At 30.3% G+C, this 17308-nt stretch overlaps 2 protein-coding genes across 4 annotated transcripts; one reads left to right on the plus strand and one right to left on the minus strand.

Moving 5' to 3' along the window:
• On the plus strand, nucleotides 1–4400 carry LOC108729078 (leucine-rich repeat-containing protein 27). Its single transcript, XM_018458005.1, has 12 exons — nucleotides 1–220; nucleotides 906–1131; nucleotides 1226–1470; nucleotides 1602–1791; nucleotides 1894–2049; nucleotides 2452–2623; nucleotides 3406–3510; nucleotides 3606–3688; nucleotides 3835–3899; nucleotides 3985–4028; nucleotides 4117–4237; nucleotides 4311–4400. The coding sequence occupies exons 1-12, from the start codon at nucleotides 35–37 to the stop codon at nucleotides 4398–4400; spliced, it is 1683 nt and encodes a 560-aa protein (XP_018313507.1). The 5' UTR covers nucleotides 1–34.
• A 2331-nt stretch (nucleotides 4401–6731) lies between these two features.
• Oga (O-GlcNAcase) lies at nucleotides 6732–15457 on the minus strand. Of its 3 annotated transcripts, none has more exons than XM_018458114.1 (13): nucleotides 14998–15457; nucleotides 14823–14874; nucleotides 14270–14603; nucleotides 13519–13963; nucleotides 12654–13222; nucleotides 12252–12572; nucleotides 12006–12180; nucleotides 9631–9684; nucleotides 7995–8080; nucleotides 7743–7912; nucleotides 7470–7665; nucleotides 7234–7393; nucleotides 6732–7060 (listed from the first exon to the last, which is right to left on the minus strand). In XM_018458114.1, exons 1-13 carry the CDS (start codon nucleotides 15065–15067, stop codon nucleotides 6924–6926), a joined length of 2769 nt encoding a protein of 922 aa, XP_018313616.1. In that variant the 5' UTR covers nucleotides 15068–15457; the 3' UTR covers nucleotides 6732–6923. The 3 variants fall into 3 exon arrangements, with proteins under 3 accessions (XP_018313616.1, XP_018313615.1, XP_018313617.1); XM_018458113.1 differs by having other exon boundaries at nucleotides 12639–13222; XM_018458115.1 differs by lacking the exon at nucleotides 9631–9684 and having other exon boundaries at nucleotides 12639–13222.
• Nucleotides 15458–17308: the final 1851 nt, after the last annotated feature.

Raw genomic sequence — 17308 nt, forward strand, 5'->3', positions numbered from 1 at the left:
CCGAATAGGTCGTTTAACTTTGACATTATTTGATATGTCCGAGGATATCACGGCAAGCCTTCTCGCGCAATATTACGGAATTTCCGAAGAACCAGAACTCAACAAATTTCCATCGATCCAATGCATAGGCAGTATAGAGAATGACTCGGATAAATTGATTGGCGAGCAATCGACTGTGGATACAAACGGTGATGACACATCCAAAGAAACGGAAATGCAGGTGCGAATTTTAATACTCTGTCATTATTATTATGAAACTGGATTTATTTTTTATAAATAATAGTGACAACGTGTGCAGTTATCCGTTTAAACAGGATAACAGGAGTAGCAGGTATTTCATTATTTCGGAAGAGACATAAAAAATTATAGTTGTTCTTTTGAGTTTAATGATTAAAATATCATATTATCATTGCTGTCATATATTTAGATAAATTGAAAAATATCTTTTAAATATAATACGACTGAAATATCTTATAAATATAATTCGACTGAATTAGATTTTTAAAAATCTGGATGCTTTTTACTGTTTAAATTAATTTAATTAAAACCTTTTTTATTTAAATCAAAATTAGATAAAAAGCCTCTAAGAGCCGACGCGGGATATTTTTTGCGAATTATGATTTATTTAATATGAAAATTACAATAGTATACGTTTCGATCTACGGTTATCCTTTTTAAAATATTAAAATAATAAAGTGAGATTTCTACATTATATTATATTATAATTAGTTACAAAGTAAACTTAAAAGTTGAGAATATTCGTAACAAAAATAAGCTGTATTAAAAGATCCAATGTCATTTATTGAAAAAATACTGCGGTAAACATGAGAATTAGAGAGCATACATTTGATTTTTTATTTTTGTTACAATAAAATATGCACGCAAACAGTACATTATGCATGCAGGAAAACGATATTGAAAACAAGGAAGAGAATTCCGAAATTGATACTCCAGCGAGATCCTCGCGAGCATTGAAATGGGAAGCAATAGAAGACAATGAAGCACTATCGTCAGAGTTCGATATTATTTTCGAGGCAAATGCAACGGGCAATTTATACGAAAATACGTGCATCTCCTCTGGCAAAGAGACGCACGATCTTGCCTGCAGCAAAACTGCCTCTACTACTTTAGGTAAATACAATACTTTAAGTAAAAAAATATTTATAGAATAAATAAATATCAAAATAAATTCATGTTTTAATATATGTCTTTACTGTACGAGAAGGTCTGGAAGATAACGAAGGGAACGATTCGTATCTCTCGCTTAGTGAAGATGTACTACCGGACAGTGCTTCAGACGTCTCTTCAATAGCAGGGAAGAAAACGAAGAAATCTGCGATTACGTTTGTTCCACCTTCGACACCACCACCAAATAGAATTCCGATATACAACAAGACATTTATAGATTTAACAAACGCTGGCCTTACGTCACTTCCTATTGAAACGATTGAGAAATATCCTACGATACAAGTACGAATATAATATTTTTGAAGTCAGAAACATTTGCAAGATTTAGATTTAGATTTCGTCTTTTTTTTCAGTGCAACGTTACTTTTATATCACGTTTCGTTTTATGTGTTGAACAGTTTATTGAATTTTAGATGCTGTATCTAGAGAATAACAATATCTCCGAGCTTCCCGAAAGACTTTTCGTTTCCCTGCAAAATTTACAATGGCTGGATGTTAGAAATAATCTATTAACAAGTTTACCTACAAGCATTAAGTCACATCCTTCGCTAGAAACCATCTTGCTGCAAGGAAATAAAATCGAAAAATTGCCATTAGAACTTTGTAAGTAACTTTGCAGATGATCAGATGTATGACAATTATTTTGTCAATTGTCATTAATTGTCTTCTTTTTATATATACTTTAGCTATGAATTTTCATTGTAGGCCTTGTGCCGAAACTTAAAATTCTCAATGTAGCACATAATCCTATCACTACCCCTCCAAAGGATATTATAGTTCTCGGATGTTCAAATATTCTCAGCTATCTTCGATCTGAATGGAATAAATTGCATCCGAATGAGCCCGTGACATTTGTGAAACGTAAGAATTTCAAATTTACATATTCTATTGCAATTCCGTTACATTAAAGCATATACACACAGAAAGAACGGTTTTGCTGAAGTATCTAAGAGAAATTTAACTATAGATATAGAATAGAAAATTTTGTTAAATAAATCAAAATAAATTAAAACACTTAAACTGGTTGGCTAAAATGTCAAAACTTTTTGCAGCATTGTACATTATTTTTTAGTTTCCAACTTAATTATTTTGATTATTAATTATTTAATTTAATTATTTTTAGATCTGCCTAAATTTTTGAATATTTCAGTCAAATCTTCCTTTACGTGTATTAGCGATCTATTTTTTACTAATTATTGAAATGACTAAACAAGTAAATTGTAATAATTATTACTAATTAAAATTACATCAAATTTATTTTAGAGGAGATTGAGCCTAAAGCATCAACGATCTTATGTTATCGATCTCCGCGTGAAAAGCGATGGAAATTATCAAAAATTCCGCGGCGAGTATCGAAAAGTACGAACGACATCAGCGATTTATTCAGAAGCTCTACGGTTAGGAAGAAAAGTAAAGCTTACAAGCCTAGTAACAGGTACAGCAATATGCATAATGACGCTTTTTTAACGAATTTGGTAAACAGTATCAGCAATACACGATACAATAGTGCGGCGGGTTCTCTTTGCGCATCGTGCGCAAGAAACTTTGCTGCTATCCAATGCAAAAACGAGAGTAATAAGAAGGAGAAAGAAAGTAATGATGAGGTAAACTATAATCAAAACGAAAAATGCAAGCAGTATGAATTTTTAAAAATGATAGCTTCGTGCCACGACATCAAGAGAACTTGCATTAGAGGAGAGATCACCGAAGTGGATGCAAAAATTTTGCATTTAACCGGACCATCGCCCAGATCGTGTTACATTAGACGAAACATTACGGAACTGATAACGTATAAGCATTATCGCGGAAAAGAATGTAGAATTAAAACAATCAGTAACGAGACGAAACACATTGCACTCGCGAAATCGTATCATTCTACAGTGTTTAACGAGGAAAAAATGAAATGTAGAAATATTGAACATCCAGAACTGATTTTCGATATTGTCACAAAAGATATGCGGCGTATGCAATTACGGCCAATGCAGTTGAAAGATTCACGCAGCATGTTATCATGCTTGGAGAATTATCTTGATATCAAAAAAGCTAATTAGGTTTTAATTATATATCTGTTAAATCTTATTATATTTTCATTGATAATAACAAAATATCGATATATGAGTTAATGTAATTTTAAATATAAAATTTAAAGTACAAAAAATAATTATCTTTTTAATTTATAACTTTGTCTAAGAAATGTGATCAATATTTTGTATTTAGATGCGAAAGTACAGGTGCTAATATTGTCATCGAACAACGGCAACAATGGATTTCTAAAGCGAGAGATTTGCTGAGCACACAATCGGCAACAATTCAAAAAATTAAGTAAGGCATCTACTTAAACTATTGTTATTAATTGTAAATTTTATTTGTCATTAATTGTAAATAGTATTGCATGAAGTGTATTGTGTAACACGCAGGGATTTAGATACTGTAAAAGAATGGAGACGTGACAAACGAAGCTTCAATAAAAGCATGGAAAAGATATCAAGAAGAAATGAAGGTATAACCCAATAGATGTCTATAAAAAGCAAGATATGTAATCGAACTTTCATACTTTTAATTCATCGAGATCTATAATAAGCATAAAATATTAAAATTTAATTGTATTATAATGAAATACTTCATATCATATAAAATATTTATTAGATGATATTCCATTCGCAATCGACATTGAAGATTATCCCACAATACAGAAACGTTCACAAAAAGCGGTATAATAATTTAATATGCATATTTTGTCCGAGAATATTAAGTCTGAAAGAAAGTAAAAATTTTTTTTATTACTGTCTAATCTAGGGAGACTATGTGGATAATCAGAAACAGGAAAAGTTAAAATTAGTGTAAGTTTAAATGAATAATGTATATTTTGTTAAGATATAAAGAATAAGTTAATAGATACAACTTAAAGTATTATCAATCGTATTTCAGAAATATAAATCAGAAGATTCAAGAATTGTCGGGATTCCTGCAAAAGTTTGAAATTACAAAATCTTCAGAAATATTAACGCCTAAATCTAAACAAAAATATCTGCAAACTGAAATTGAAAAGGTATATTTTAAATCATTTCGTTTTGGTCAAAGTTTATTAACACAATTAAAATTACTATGGATTTATTTCATAGCTCTCACATTTTCAAAAAGAAGTGCACAATTTAAGAAGATACAACGAAATTATGTCAGCTCCAATGAATTCTCCAAACAATCTATCTTAACATTTTCTTTTATTTGGATTTTATTTTATGAAAATTTTAAAATTAGAAAAAACTGAAAATATCAGTCTCTTGAGGCATTTATTTAAATGAAACAGTATTATCATACGTTATAATATTAATTTCATGTCCAACCGCGATATGTCAAGGTAATTGGAAAAAAATGAGTATGTGTGGTTTCATGCATAATATGCATTATTAATAACGAAATATGACAAGGTTATTAAAAGAGATATATAATGCACACATTTTTTAAAGATATCCGTAAAAATTCTTAAAATAATTTTGCAAGAGAACGTTCTTTCCAATTTCCTTACCAGTGTATTCAATCTTTTTTATTTCATCAGATATATGCGGTATGAAAGGTCTAAAAGTAATTACCACCATAAATAAAATTTAGCACATGGTGATAGAAGATTCGTGCGATAACCACGAATATTCTTTTTTATTTCTGTACATGGCACTCAATTAAGCTTTATAATAAAGTTTAGAGATACTGCACAAAATTCTTGAGAAACTATTTTATACATAGTATAGTTATAAGCGTATAATAAGTTATTATACTGTAGTCAATACCGATAATAGATATAAGGCAAATAATTTATATAAAATCTTGTGTATGATTAATTTTTTATAAACTTACAATTATTTTTTATATATTACAATTAGTTTACATTAATCCTATACACTTTCATACATTTATATATTTAACTTATATAATATTTTTAAGAAATTAATAGTTAATTTATTAACATCTTCGTAAACATAATAAGAGATATAAATCATCATTTAAATATATCTTACATACATATATAATGTACGTTATTGTTCTCGTTATGATATTGCGCTATTTTATTTGTATTCGCTTATACTTGTATTAAAGTAGAAGTTAATAAAAAATTTGTTTCTAGAATGAATGCATCTATTACTTGAAAGTGTGTTTTAGTATTAAAAGTATTTAATTTAAGTAATATCTATATGGAATAATTAGTATAGAAGGAAACATCTAATGTATATTATGCTCCAATAATAATGGATTACAAAGTAATGTTTTTTATGTAGATGACTTACATATCACATTTCGTAATTTCATTCATTATATAAGACATACATACATACATGTATATTGCAGTTGTAGGGCCGATTGAGGTAATCCAATAATAAAAACTATATATGTAAAACTATATATGTTTTTAACTAAATTTAGTTACATTTATCGGTAACTATTAACTTTTAATTTGATTTTTTTAAGTCAATCCTCAGACACAATACGAGAGAATAATGAGTATATAATTTAATAATTTTATATTGTATAATCGTTACTTGTGAACAAAAATAACCAAGTTCTTTAATAAATATGCCTGAAAATATGAGAAAGGAAAAATATGAAAAATTATGTAAAATGGTCAAACTTTTTCTTTTTTTTTCTTGGTTGTTCGTTCGGACCAAATTTAACTTTTAACTTTTCAATTACTTTTTTATTAACTTAACTTTTAATTCAATTAATTTCATTATAAATTAACTTCTATATATATATATATATTTTAATTAAGTTAAACTTTCAAAGCTATTAACTTAATTTAGTTAAAAAAAAAGTTAACTTATCCTGATAAGATTACATATACAGGAAACCTAAAAAAACCTTGCTACTAAAGCTTTAATGTACATTACAAGTTTGTTGAACAGTAAACACTATGAAATCTATATGTATATTCATACATAATATGATAATATACATCTGACATACATCAGATATATATTATAACTACATATTTAAAATCTAAATTATGTCATATAATTTTTCACATTCATTCAAAGAAAGTTTAAAGCGTATTTAAAAGAAAGTGCACTTTAAAATTGTATTCAGTCATTCTTATGTATCATCTTGATAAGAAAATACTTTTTAATAAATTTGTTTCAATTCATTAATGAACACACTGGCATTTCATTACGCACATATTGAGAATTTTATATATACATACCACGATTTAGATAAGAATTCCAATCGGATTTAAACCAATGAGATTTATTATTATAAAGTGTTATATATATATAGTAAATAATATATAATATGTAGACGTGATTGTTAATAAAATAAAGAATGTAATTCATGTTATATTAAAAACGAATCTGATTATGCTTATTATATCTCTTTTATAACATAACAGAAATATCATTATAATATTAAAATTTAGCATTATATTATATATACATATTTATGTACACTTGTATCAAATATGATACGATTAAAGATCTCGATGCTGTGAGAAGGAGAGATTATTATATTATATCAAATATATTAGAAATAATATTACAGATATTTCTGATTGCAGATATTCCCAAAAAAGTACTTTTAACCTATCGCATTGGCATGATTACATTTTAAAAAGGTCTTGAATAAAGGCGTTTAATTTTATTACTAACTTCTGTATTTTAGGAGCTATCCTAAGAAACCAACGTTTTCTTAGGAGATGGTCCAAGCAAATATACTTTGTTGATGAAAATCATTGGAGCATTGATTCTCTGTTAGAAACTTCTACACATAGTTTTGATTCCAGGATATTCTTCATGCGCCGGATTTAAATCAACGAAGCCTAGCTTGCCATAGAATTCATGAGATTCTTTGTCCGTTAACAACATCGTTGTATGTACTCCAAAAGAACCTGCCTCACAAATACATTTATATTTGAAAATGAAAATGTAAAATTATATTTGAACATTAAATACATTATTATATCATAAATATTAAATATATCACGAAAAAATATGTACACGTAATCAATTTTCAATAAAGATTGAATTGTCTATTTCATTAAGTTTCAATAAAAAAACGTACCGTTTGCTCTTAAAGCTGCAAGAACGCAGGTTATTAAACGTTTACAAATAGACTGATCTGTTACACTTGGTAGTATACCGCATATAAGTTTCGATGGATGCTGTCTGCACAATTGTTCCGACACATCCGGAATAAATGAATGGAAGTATTGTATAGCATCCTGCAATTTTCATTTGAAAGTTATTGTTAGTACATCATATAAAAAGATGTAAGTAAAATCGTTAATGTTCCTCTACCTGAACATTTTGTGGCAACTCGCTAATGCTATTGTCTAAAGGATATTTCATTCGCAATTCAGGAATCCACGAAATAGCCATTTTTTGATTGTAAGACTTTACATTTAACGTAGCCACTGCATAACCTGCTATACTATTTTCATCCTCAACAACCATACATAATTCTGGACTCAACGTTAGAAATCCCCCAATAAGTCTAAACAGATAGGTATATATTAAAAGTTTATTCAAAATAAAAATAAGTATATTAATATATTTAAAAAATATACATACCTGTCTGCTATAGCTGACGAAGTTGTACAATTATTAATTTGGTTGCACACCGCATAAACCGCCTCTTCGTCACTCGGTAAGTAAGGCCGAATTGTATATATCTTACTACTGGGCACTTCCGGTGCTTTATAGACGAATAAGTCATTGCCACTATCAACTGGGATTAATCTCTAAACGTGCGAATAAAATATTTTTCAATGCATCTCATCTTTTTTATAAGCACATAAATAAATATCAGCAAATTAAGTGTACCTGTAAATCAGCCGTAAGTCCACCACGAAAAACCCAGGGTTCCTGTTCTCCACTCATAAATGTTTCTTTCCAACCATTTGAAAACCCTATCCCAAGATACAGAATCATTTTTAATAAATTATGAAATGCTAGAGTTAAATTCGCGCGTTATGCGTGTAGTTTAATTTCGATTGGTCTCCACTGCTCTGGGCATCAATTTTGCTTAAATCTTTAACATGCAAAGATACAATTCGATTGAAAATCTTTCTTTCTCTCGTTTATTTTGGAATACTTTTCCGCTATACATCAAATAGAGTATGAGAGAAAAAATGATTAATCCAATCGGATAACTAAGGTGCATCAATTTTTACAGATTTAAAATAAAGATTAGATAGAGAGGTAAATTATAAATATATATATCATAATATTTGTTATAATGTATAATATAAAGCCAAATATATATATATATATAATATTTTAAGAAACTTTAATATTTTAATTGTACTGTGAATGTTATATGTTCTATTCCGAAGAAATTGTAATTAGTAAATAGATAAAAAGAATTAAATGTTGCACCAAAGTTCGCGCAATGCTAAACTCTTGAAGCACTGGTTTAGGATCTAGGAAAAGATCTGGAATAATAATCCAGTTTGCCAATATGCGCCTGAAATAAAACTCTTATCACGCCTGAAAAGAATATAGTTTCTGAAACTAAGTAAAACAAATTAGTGTGTGCAGGCAAGTTGGCAAAAGGAGCGTAGGAGCATTGATCATTTAAGATAAAAAAAGAATATTTTTGCATATAATTGGAAATTCACAAGACATCATACAAATAAAAAATTCAAAAATATCTTATCACACATTATAAAGGTATTTTATCGCAAATGATCAAAGATCACACTTTGCAGATGGGAGACGTTCAAGAGTTTATAACTTTTTGTTTGCTAAATTGTGCCAATTATATTGTGTAATTCTTTGATGGACTTACTTCAAAAACGCAAAAACATATTAAAATTGATGTACGTATTAAATTATTTCAATCATATTTTTTTTAAATATGTATCTAAAAAATCTGATAGAAAGAAACAGCTTTAAAAATAATTATACATAAACATGAATTATTATATAAGCGTAAAAAATTAATTTAACAAAGAACACAAAATATTAATAGTAAAATTATCATAAAATGTAACGTGCTCAATAGATTGTAAAACGAAATTCATGTGTATCATGTACAGTTTTACTATTGATGTAAAATAATGGAATTAAATATGTAGATATATATCTATAATTTTTGCGATATATAGGAAGTATGTCCACCAGCGAAACCATGAAAATAAATGTGCTTTGTACACATTAATTTTTCAAGCTATTGCAACGCTGCTTCTATGCATATATTTCTCGTTCGTATTAAACGAGACAATGGCTCGTATTCGGAACGCGCTTACAATGATGTTAACGCTCTAACATATTATACTTTACGTAACGCATGTTATAGAATTTCAGAGATAAAAGCGCATTCTGAATACGGACCAATATCTTTTGTAAAGTCCCAAACAAAAATTTAGAAATGCAACTATCACTGCAATGTTTGAAACTTTGTTATTTCGCGCGCTTTCTGCCGTGTTACTCAAAGACTGTTTGTTAAACCGCATACATGTGTAGCTGCCCTGGGTAAACGTCGTCATCGTCGATGGGAATCTGCCAAACGCTATCAACAAGACAAAAAAACACAAAAATGCAAGTTAGTAAATGAACCAAAGCTGTATTGATCCTGATACATTTACATTCCACGGGAGCATATCATTACAGATTTCACATCACTGCATAAAATTTTGATTGAAATAAATACATACAGAAAAACATATATAATCATATACGTACATTTTTTAATTTAAATTTAATTTTAATATTAAATATAATTACACAAAAATTGATATATAGAAACTCCTGTGTCATGTCATCTGTAAAGAAAGTCGATTGAATGTTACTAGTTGGTATAAGATTTACTTTTAAATTCAGTATTTGTTCACCTCCATAAAAATGCTGTTGAATGTCATCTCATAAATCACCGTTTTCATCATTGTTACAAATTACTTTTGTAGCAAAATATTACAAACAATACAAATAATTTTTTCGCCATTGCATGGGAAAGCCACATCAATTTATTTCACGTTTTCAATCAGACGTGTATCATTTACGAGTTAAATTTTGATTACACAATTTTAAGCATAGATGTAAAATTTTTCTCTCTTTTAAAATATAAAAAGTTTAAAATATATTAATATGTGAAATAATATAAATTTAATTAAACAGAAAAATAGATGTTGTGGCTTGCCTATATAAAAATGTCAAAATAAATTAGCGGCCATTAGTCAGAATTGTTTTTAAAAGGATATGAAATTGCTAAAGTCGATGAATAGCTTAAAATTATCAAATAAGTATCAATTATATATATATATATATATTTTTGAAAAATGTGTATTAAATTTCATTTTATTTCTATCTGTATATATTCTCTCTATTTTCAAAAGTATTTAATGAATAGAAATACGTGTGTTCTTATGTGATTCTGACTTATGGCAAAGTTTTCCCTACGCGCGCGTTGCGATACATTTATCTCTAATGCGCAGAAACAAATGCATACGGAGTTCACGAATATGTAGTTTATGGCATATGCATTTCCGAATATTACTGATATTCTTTATTGCTTAATATTATCCATAAATTTCGCAAATTATATCATTTAGTATATTTTAAACATTAAAATGCATAATAAGAAATGCAAATGTTAATATTTGACTAAAGCTATCAATCTTTTAAATAAGCTATTAAAAGAAAAAATATTTAAACATTAATATTTCTAAAATAATTAGACATTGTTTAAGTAAAAATCAACTAAGTTTTTACTTATCTGGTATACATACGCGATGTCAAATATATCATAAAAAAATTATATGGGATTATTCATCAATCAGTAATTTACGGATTTCAAAGAGCAGATATTTAAAAAATGATTTCGCAGCACCAGTTTACATCAGTTTACAAGGAAATGTAACAATATTGCCGTGTATTATTAGATTTACTGAAATATTATATTAGTATTACATAATCTTTAGTATTAAATTTACTAAATATTTATAATAAATAATTAATATATTGTACTTAACATCCAAATTTTAGTTTAAAAACTTAATGCTAATATTGAACAATCCACTCATATTTTGTTAATAATTTCGACAATAATTGTATCTTGACAAAGCTTAAGCAAGTACATTATTATACATACTACTTTTAAGATTAAATCAATAAGAAAGATTTTCCTTGCAAAAAGATAAAATTGTTAACAAAAAATAAGATAACATTCACTTACCAATACGCAAGACACTTTCGTTCTGAAATATAAGTATAGATAATAAATTATAATATTTATAAAAGAAGTCAATAACAGCATTTGTCTGCAGTACAATAGATATAATTTTAAATTCGAAATCGAAAAGGCTAATTTTTATAAGTGAATATTTAGATGTACAATTGATACTAGAGCACATAATAAATTCATATTAAGAATTTAAAAAATTTGTATCATTTACTTGCATATATATATATATATTTTTTTACCAGCATACTAGCATTTTTCATAGACTTTCTTTATATGTAATAAAAATAAGCAAAAATATGTAATTTATTAAAATTCTTATCTTGATTCACACATATTTCTGATATTTGACAAGAACTAATTTATAATATGCACATCGCGTAATTTAGAAAATAGTAATGATTTAAATACGAATTTTGTAAAATTGAAGATTACTTTAAATATATTCATTTAAATTCATACATACTTGAATTGCAATAATTGAATACATACTTGAATTTTTTAGAAATCATATCAATTATTTCACTGTAAATCATTATTATTATTTTAATTTTACTAATTGTAAGAAAATAAACTTTCTTCGAAGGTATATTTAACGTACTTTTGGTATTGTCAATATATCAGATATCATATATGAATCAAATGCAACTTACCCAGCCATTTTACGTAACTATTTAGGAGAGACACAACTCCTCTCATATCCCATACATACGCATACAAATCGTATAGTAACTCACGATTATTACAATACGTGAGTCTTTGGAATAATCTATTTACGGCATTACACATATCGTTCAATTTAGCTGCACGAAGATGCCATTCCTCAATCTGAAGTTATTTATTATACATGGTATGATATCAAGCGTGTTGAAATAAATTAATTTTGCAATGCAACTCACGTCTGATTCAGACGCTTGTTCTTCTTCCTTGGACTTCTTCATAACAACATAAGCGTTGCTTTTCAGCCAATTAAATTCTTGCAATAATTGAATTCCTTGACCCCCATGCTCAAATGGCAAATAAAACAGATCACATAAGAGCGACAAATCCTCATGCGTAAGTTGTTTTTCGATATCTACAGGTTCCTGTGATACCGCGTCTCCATTGTCGGAACTCTCGTGATTTTCGCTATCATTCTCTATAATCATTTGTGTACCATTGACTGTGGGAGAAGCCCCGTCCACTTCTACTTGCATACTTCCGGAAGCTTCGCTGCATGTCTAGCAAACAGAAATCACACGGTTATACATGCATAATTAAATTCCCGAAAATTTTTAATGACTTACAGAAGAGTTATCTACCATGGCATCATCCTCCGCTGGAATTTTTGCTATATGTGCGGGCGAATTGTTTGGAGTTGTATTACAGTCCATAGGTTCTATAGAAGACAATCCTGTTGAGGGTGGTTCACTGCTCATATTGTTGGATAACGTAGTCAGGACAGGCTCGCTGATTACTTTTATGTCTGATACTAAAGAATTCATCACAGGTCCAGATGTAGGTTGTACGAAGCTATCGCTACCTGTCACATTTGAGCAAACTTCGGCCAATGCTTGAAGATGATTAGAATTCGTCCCAGGCGTGGGCGTGGCAGGAACTGTGGTTGTTGTCGTTGATGTAAGACTCATACACGTGTTCACGGAGGGAATGATTGGAATAGGTATCGTAGGCGCGACACATGGTTGCGGTTTGGCTATTACTCCCCAAGCTGCTTTCTTCTTGTTGAACTCTAATAACCATTCACTTATTGCATTTTTCAAAGCATGTCGAGGGTGATACATATTCGGTGATAATGTTGACGGAACATCTTCACCAAGAACGCCATCCTCTGTCTCGGTTTCTAATTTAATATCCGCTGATACAGTATCATCTACAATACAGAATAATCAATTTCTATATGAGTGTGTACTATATTATATAAATTTATATTAATTCATTATAAAAAATTAAAATTAAAAGAATAAAGCGTACACAAAGACTGAAAATTTACTTTTTAATGCATCATAATCATATTGAGTGCTTTTCAATTGGTGACACAAGCATCATTCTATCTTTTTTGACATTCAGTGAGTAACAAAGATAGAACGACACTTTTATTGACTTGTATCATCAAATGGGAAACACACATTATCTTGCGACAGTTTCAGAATATAGCAAAAATCTTACTTAAACTTAGGTCTCTCTTTCCATCCACATTGCATCTGCTCCATTGAGCCAATGTATGAATTGCTATAAAATTCGCCCCATATTCGCAATTAGGGTTAGTTAAAACTCCTCTAAGCTTAGGTATAAGATCAGGAGAACGACCAGAATATGGTCCAAGAAACACTCTTTTCTGATCGTAATCGTTAGCATGTAAATTATCCCAAATAACAGGCGGTCTCCTAAGCACTTCTGTGATTTCTTCAATGGACTCCACTGTTAAAAGTCTCGATATAACTTTAGGTCCAGTCCACATTATATCAATTTCCTGAGCTAATTTACTTCCAAGAGTGTTGAGATATTCCGAAGACGCGACATTTGGCATCGCACGTGTTGCGCAATACTGCGTAGGACACAGAAGAAAACGAGGTTGGCCAAGATGTTGGAAAATATCATTTGTGACAGAAACCTGTAAGAAAAATAATAATGTAAAAACAATGCATTATGTAGGATGATACATTATATATCTCCATATAAGAGAGCTCATAATTGACTAGTTCTAGATTTGATTCCCATTTTACATATGTCTCAATATATAAAAGATTGATTATGTATGTGGAGATTCGAAGATTGTAAATAAAAAAATCATAACCTGTTTTGAAAACATTAAATTAACATACATGCAAAAATATTAAGAAATATGTCAAATTAAACATTAAAATTGCTATAAAACTTGCATACTATATGAATGTTGTACATTGTACTGCATACATACTTGAGCATGTGCAAATGATTGAAATATTTCTTTATCAGCTTCACTCATTTCCGGCTCTATGTCATCGAATAACAACGCAAATGCTGTACAACCAAACTGACTGACTTGTTCCAGTTTTCTCTTCAAAGCAGTGACTTCCTTTGAACTGGAATAAGTGATATCTAATCCCGGGGATAATGCATAATAAAAAGTTATTCCATATTCCCTAGCAGCTGTGATTAGACCAGTCAGATGTTCGGCCTCTTCTACCGTGTACAAATCCCTCCAATAAGCACGATGTTTATAATCATCTTTCGGCGCATACAGGTAAGAGTCCATTCCCCATTTTTTCAATCTAGTAATATGTATAATTTACAGTTAATAATTAATTAATATAACATGATATAATAATACTATATTAATAAGTTTACAGTAATAGAAAAAACTAATATATTCAGAAAATAGAAGAAACGTGATGTTCTCTTTGCAACAGAATTCATAAAAAAATGACTGACAAATGTCTCAGCCTCACAAATTCCTTTTTGACGGAAATGCATTTAAAACGAAAGTTTACTTTTGAAAAAGATCCTTTCGCTGCTCGGTGGTCCATGGTCGTCCATAGAAACCTGCAAACGAAAAAATGTGTTAAACGCCTGGGGGCAAAAGAAGCAAGTGTCGTACCACATAACAGGTTTGGGCTACATTCCCCAATAAGTACGGGATCCGGCATACGCGATCTGTCCACATACCTTCCACAACGCCGCAGATGAAGTTGCCGTTCTTCGTGTTGAGATTTGCGGCTCCGTTCGTCTCCGTCATTGCAGATCGCGCGGAATAGGCACGTCCGCCTTCGAGAATCCAGGCGACAGCTGGAGGCAACGGGACAGCCCGCGGTGTGTTGCGAATTCCCCTTGAAAAGGGGAAGGGACGGGAAGAGAAAGAGAAATCTGTAGGATGATCGCGATGGGCCCAACGCGACGCACGACGTAGACTCAACGTGATTATACGACGATTGTGGGGTAACGCACGTCGCTACGTATACGTCGCGCGATGCGATGGCATAACTCGCGTCGCTTCCGAGATTCCCGGGAATCCCGGGGGAAAATATTCGGGAGCGAGGATCAGTGAATCTGACAAACCGTACCCGATACGCGCCGATCGATACCGCCGAACGATCTGTCGATCCATCGAGACTACGACGGACACGGAAGAAACAAGCGATGCTCCTTGCACGCCGCGACGGCGGTATCTGATACTTGATACTTCTGAGACAGTGAGGAGAATCTCCCCGTCAGAGATGATAAAAGTTTCCCGTCGTCCTATTCCGGGTGCATTCCGTTTTACGCACGATGCGCATGATGTATCATTTTATCCTTCTTTAATATTCGATCAACAAGAATGCTACATCATGCATGCGCACATTGAGAAAAAATTGTTCTTTTGACTAAATTAATTGTTTGACTAAATTTATTTATTTATTTATTTATGTTGAAGAATGTATGTATTTTTTTATGTAAAATATAATATATTTAATATTTTATTTGAATACATACATTCTTCAATGAAAGGTAAAACTAAATTAATTTATAGTCAAATAAACAAGTATACGAGAAACGGAACACACCCTTGATTTTTCTTTATGCCCCGAAGATGATTTTGATCAACAATTGAACTCCGGTTAACTTGATCGGCGATTATCTATTAACTAGCAGAATCGATTGCAGGGAAATTTCTAATTTGTCGATGTAATATTCTTCCTTATGCATCAAACAAATCGATATTTCGATATGAAATACTAGGAAATTAATTTTATATATATTCAAATTAATAAAATATTACAGAAGTATCACTTGAAGCGACTTCTAACATACTCCGATTAACTTAATCAGCATATTATTTTTATTAAATAATATATAAAATAATATCGAGAAAAAAGATTAAGAACAATAAACTGTATATTCAAGATTTCTTAGGTGATTTTGCGATCGAGTTAATTGCGATTAAATTAATCATAGTTTGATTGGTATCGCCTTTGACATGCTAATTGTCGATTAAGTTAATCGGAATTTGATCGAAGTCCTCAAACTGAATGAGATCCCGGGTAGCAACCCACGTCATTTTGACGTCATTTTGACGTCAAAGGCCGTCATTTTGACGTCAGCTTGCTACCAGGAATACTTCTAGATCGAAATGCATCGAATTTACATATATTAATTTAAATAGTATCATGATCATCGTTTAAAAGCGAAACCTATTTTATTACACTGTAATTTAATATTATGTATAATCTGTCGAACATTTGACAACTATCAAACCAGATATAACTTCAATTCAACAGAGATGCATATAGGGTCATAAATGAGAATAAATGAATGCTTGCTTTCCGCTTAAATGTTCATGCGTTCGATTATTTGAGACTGTTGATTATTTTAAAAACCAAGCAAATTTCGAAGCAATTAGAAGTGACATTTCATAGATTTTAACATACTTAATTTTGACAAAAAAAAATAATATAATTTAAATTAATAGTTATGTAATAAAATTAATAACATAATAATACTATAATAATAATAAAGTTACAATATATATGCAAATATTTAGATAGAAAATGCATTTTTCTCTGTAAAAGTACACAATGTGATATTCATGATCCCGTGGCACATCTAGAATACACCATTCACAGATTTTCTGACGCGACTATCAAGCAGCGCCGCGAGATGTCACCACAAGTACCATCTTCCACTTTCGAAGTTTCGCGAGTTGCGCGAGTGATCGGTGGGTTCGCGCCATTTTCTACAAATGCAGCGTGCAATTATGTTATTGTACTCGCATTCGGGTAACGTGTACTTGCAAAAATAATTATCGTCCATACTTTCGTGCAGCGTCGGTCTTAGGAACAACCGGACATGCCAGAAATAAACTCCAGTAAGCTGCTTAGAAAGACGTAATAAACGTTATCACGATATGTCATTTCTACATGCTTGTGATATTTCCGCACTCGGTGAACTTTGCGTTTTGCAAACACGCGACGATATTACCTTACAATTTATCCCGTCATTT

Source organism: Mycetomoellerius zeteki, unplaced genomic scaffold, assembly GCF_001594055.1.
Source record: "Mycetomoellerius zeteki isolate Tzet28-1 unplaced genomic scaffold, Tzet1.0 scaffold70, whole genome shotgun sequence".
Lineage (NCBI taxonomy): Eukaryota > Metazoa > Arthropoda > Insecta > Hymenoptera > Formicidae > Mycetomoellerius > Mycetomoellerius zeteki.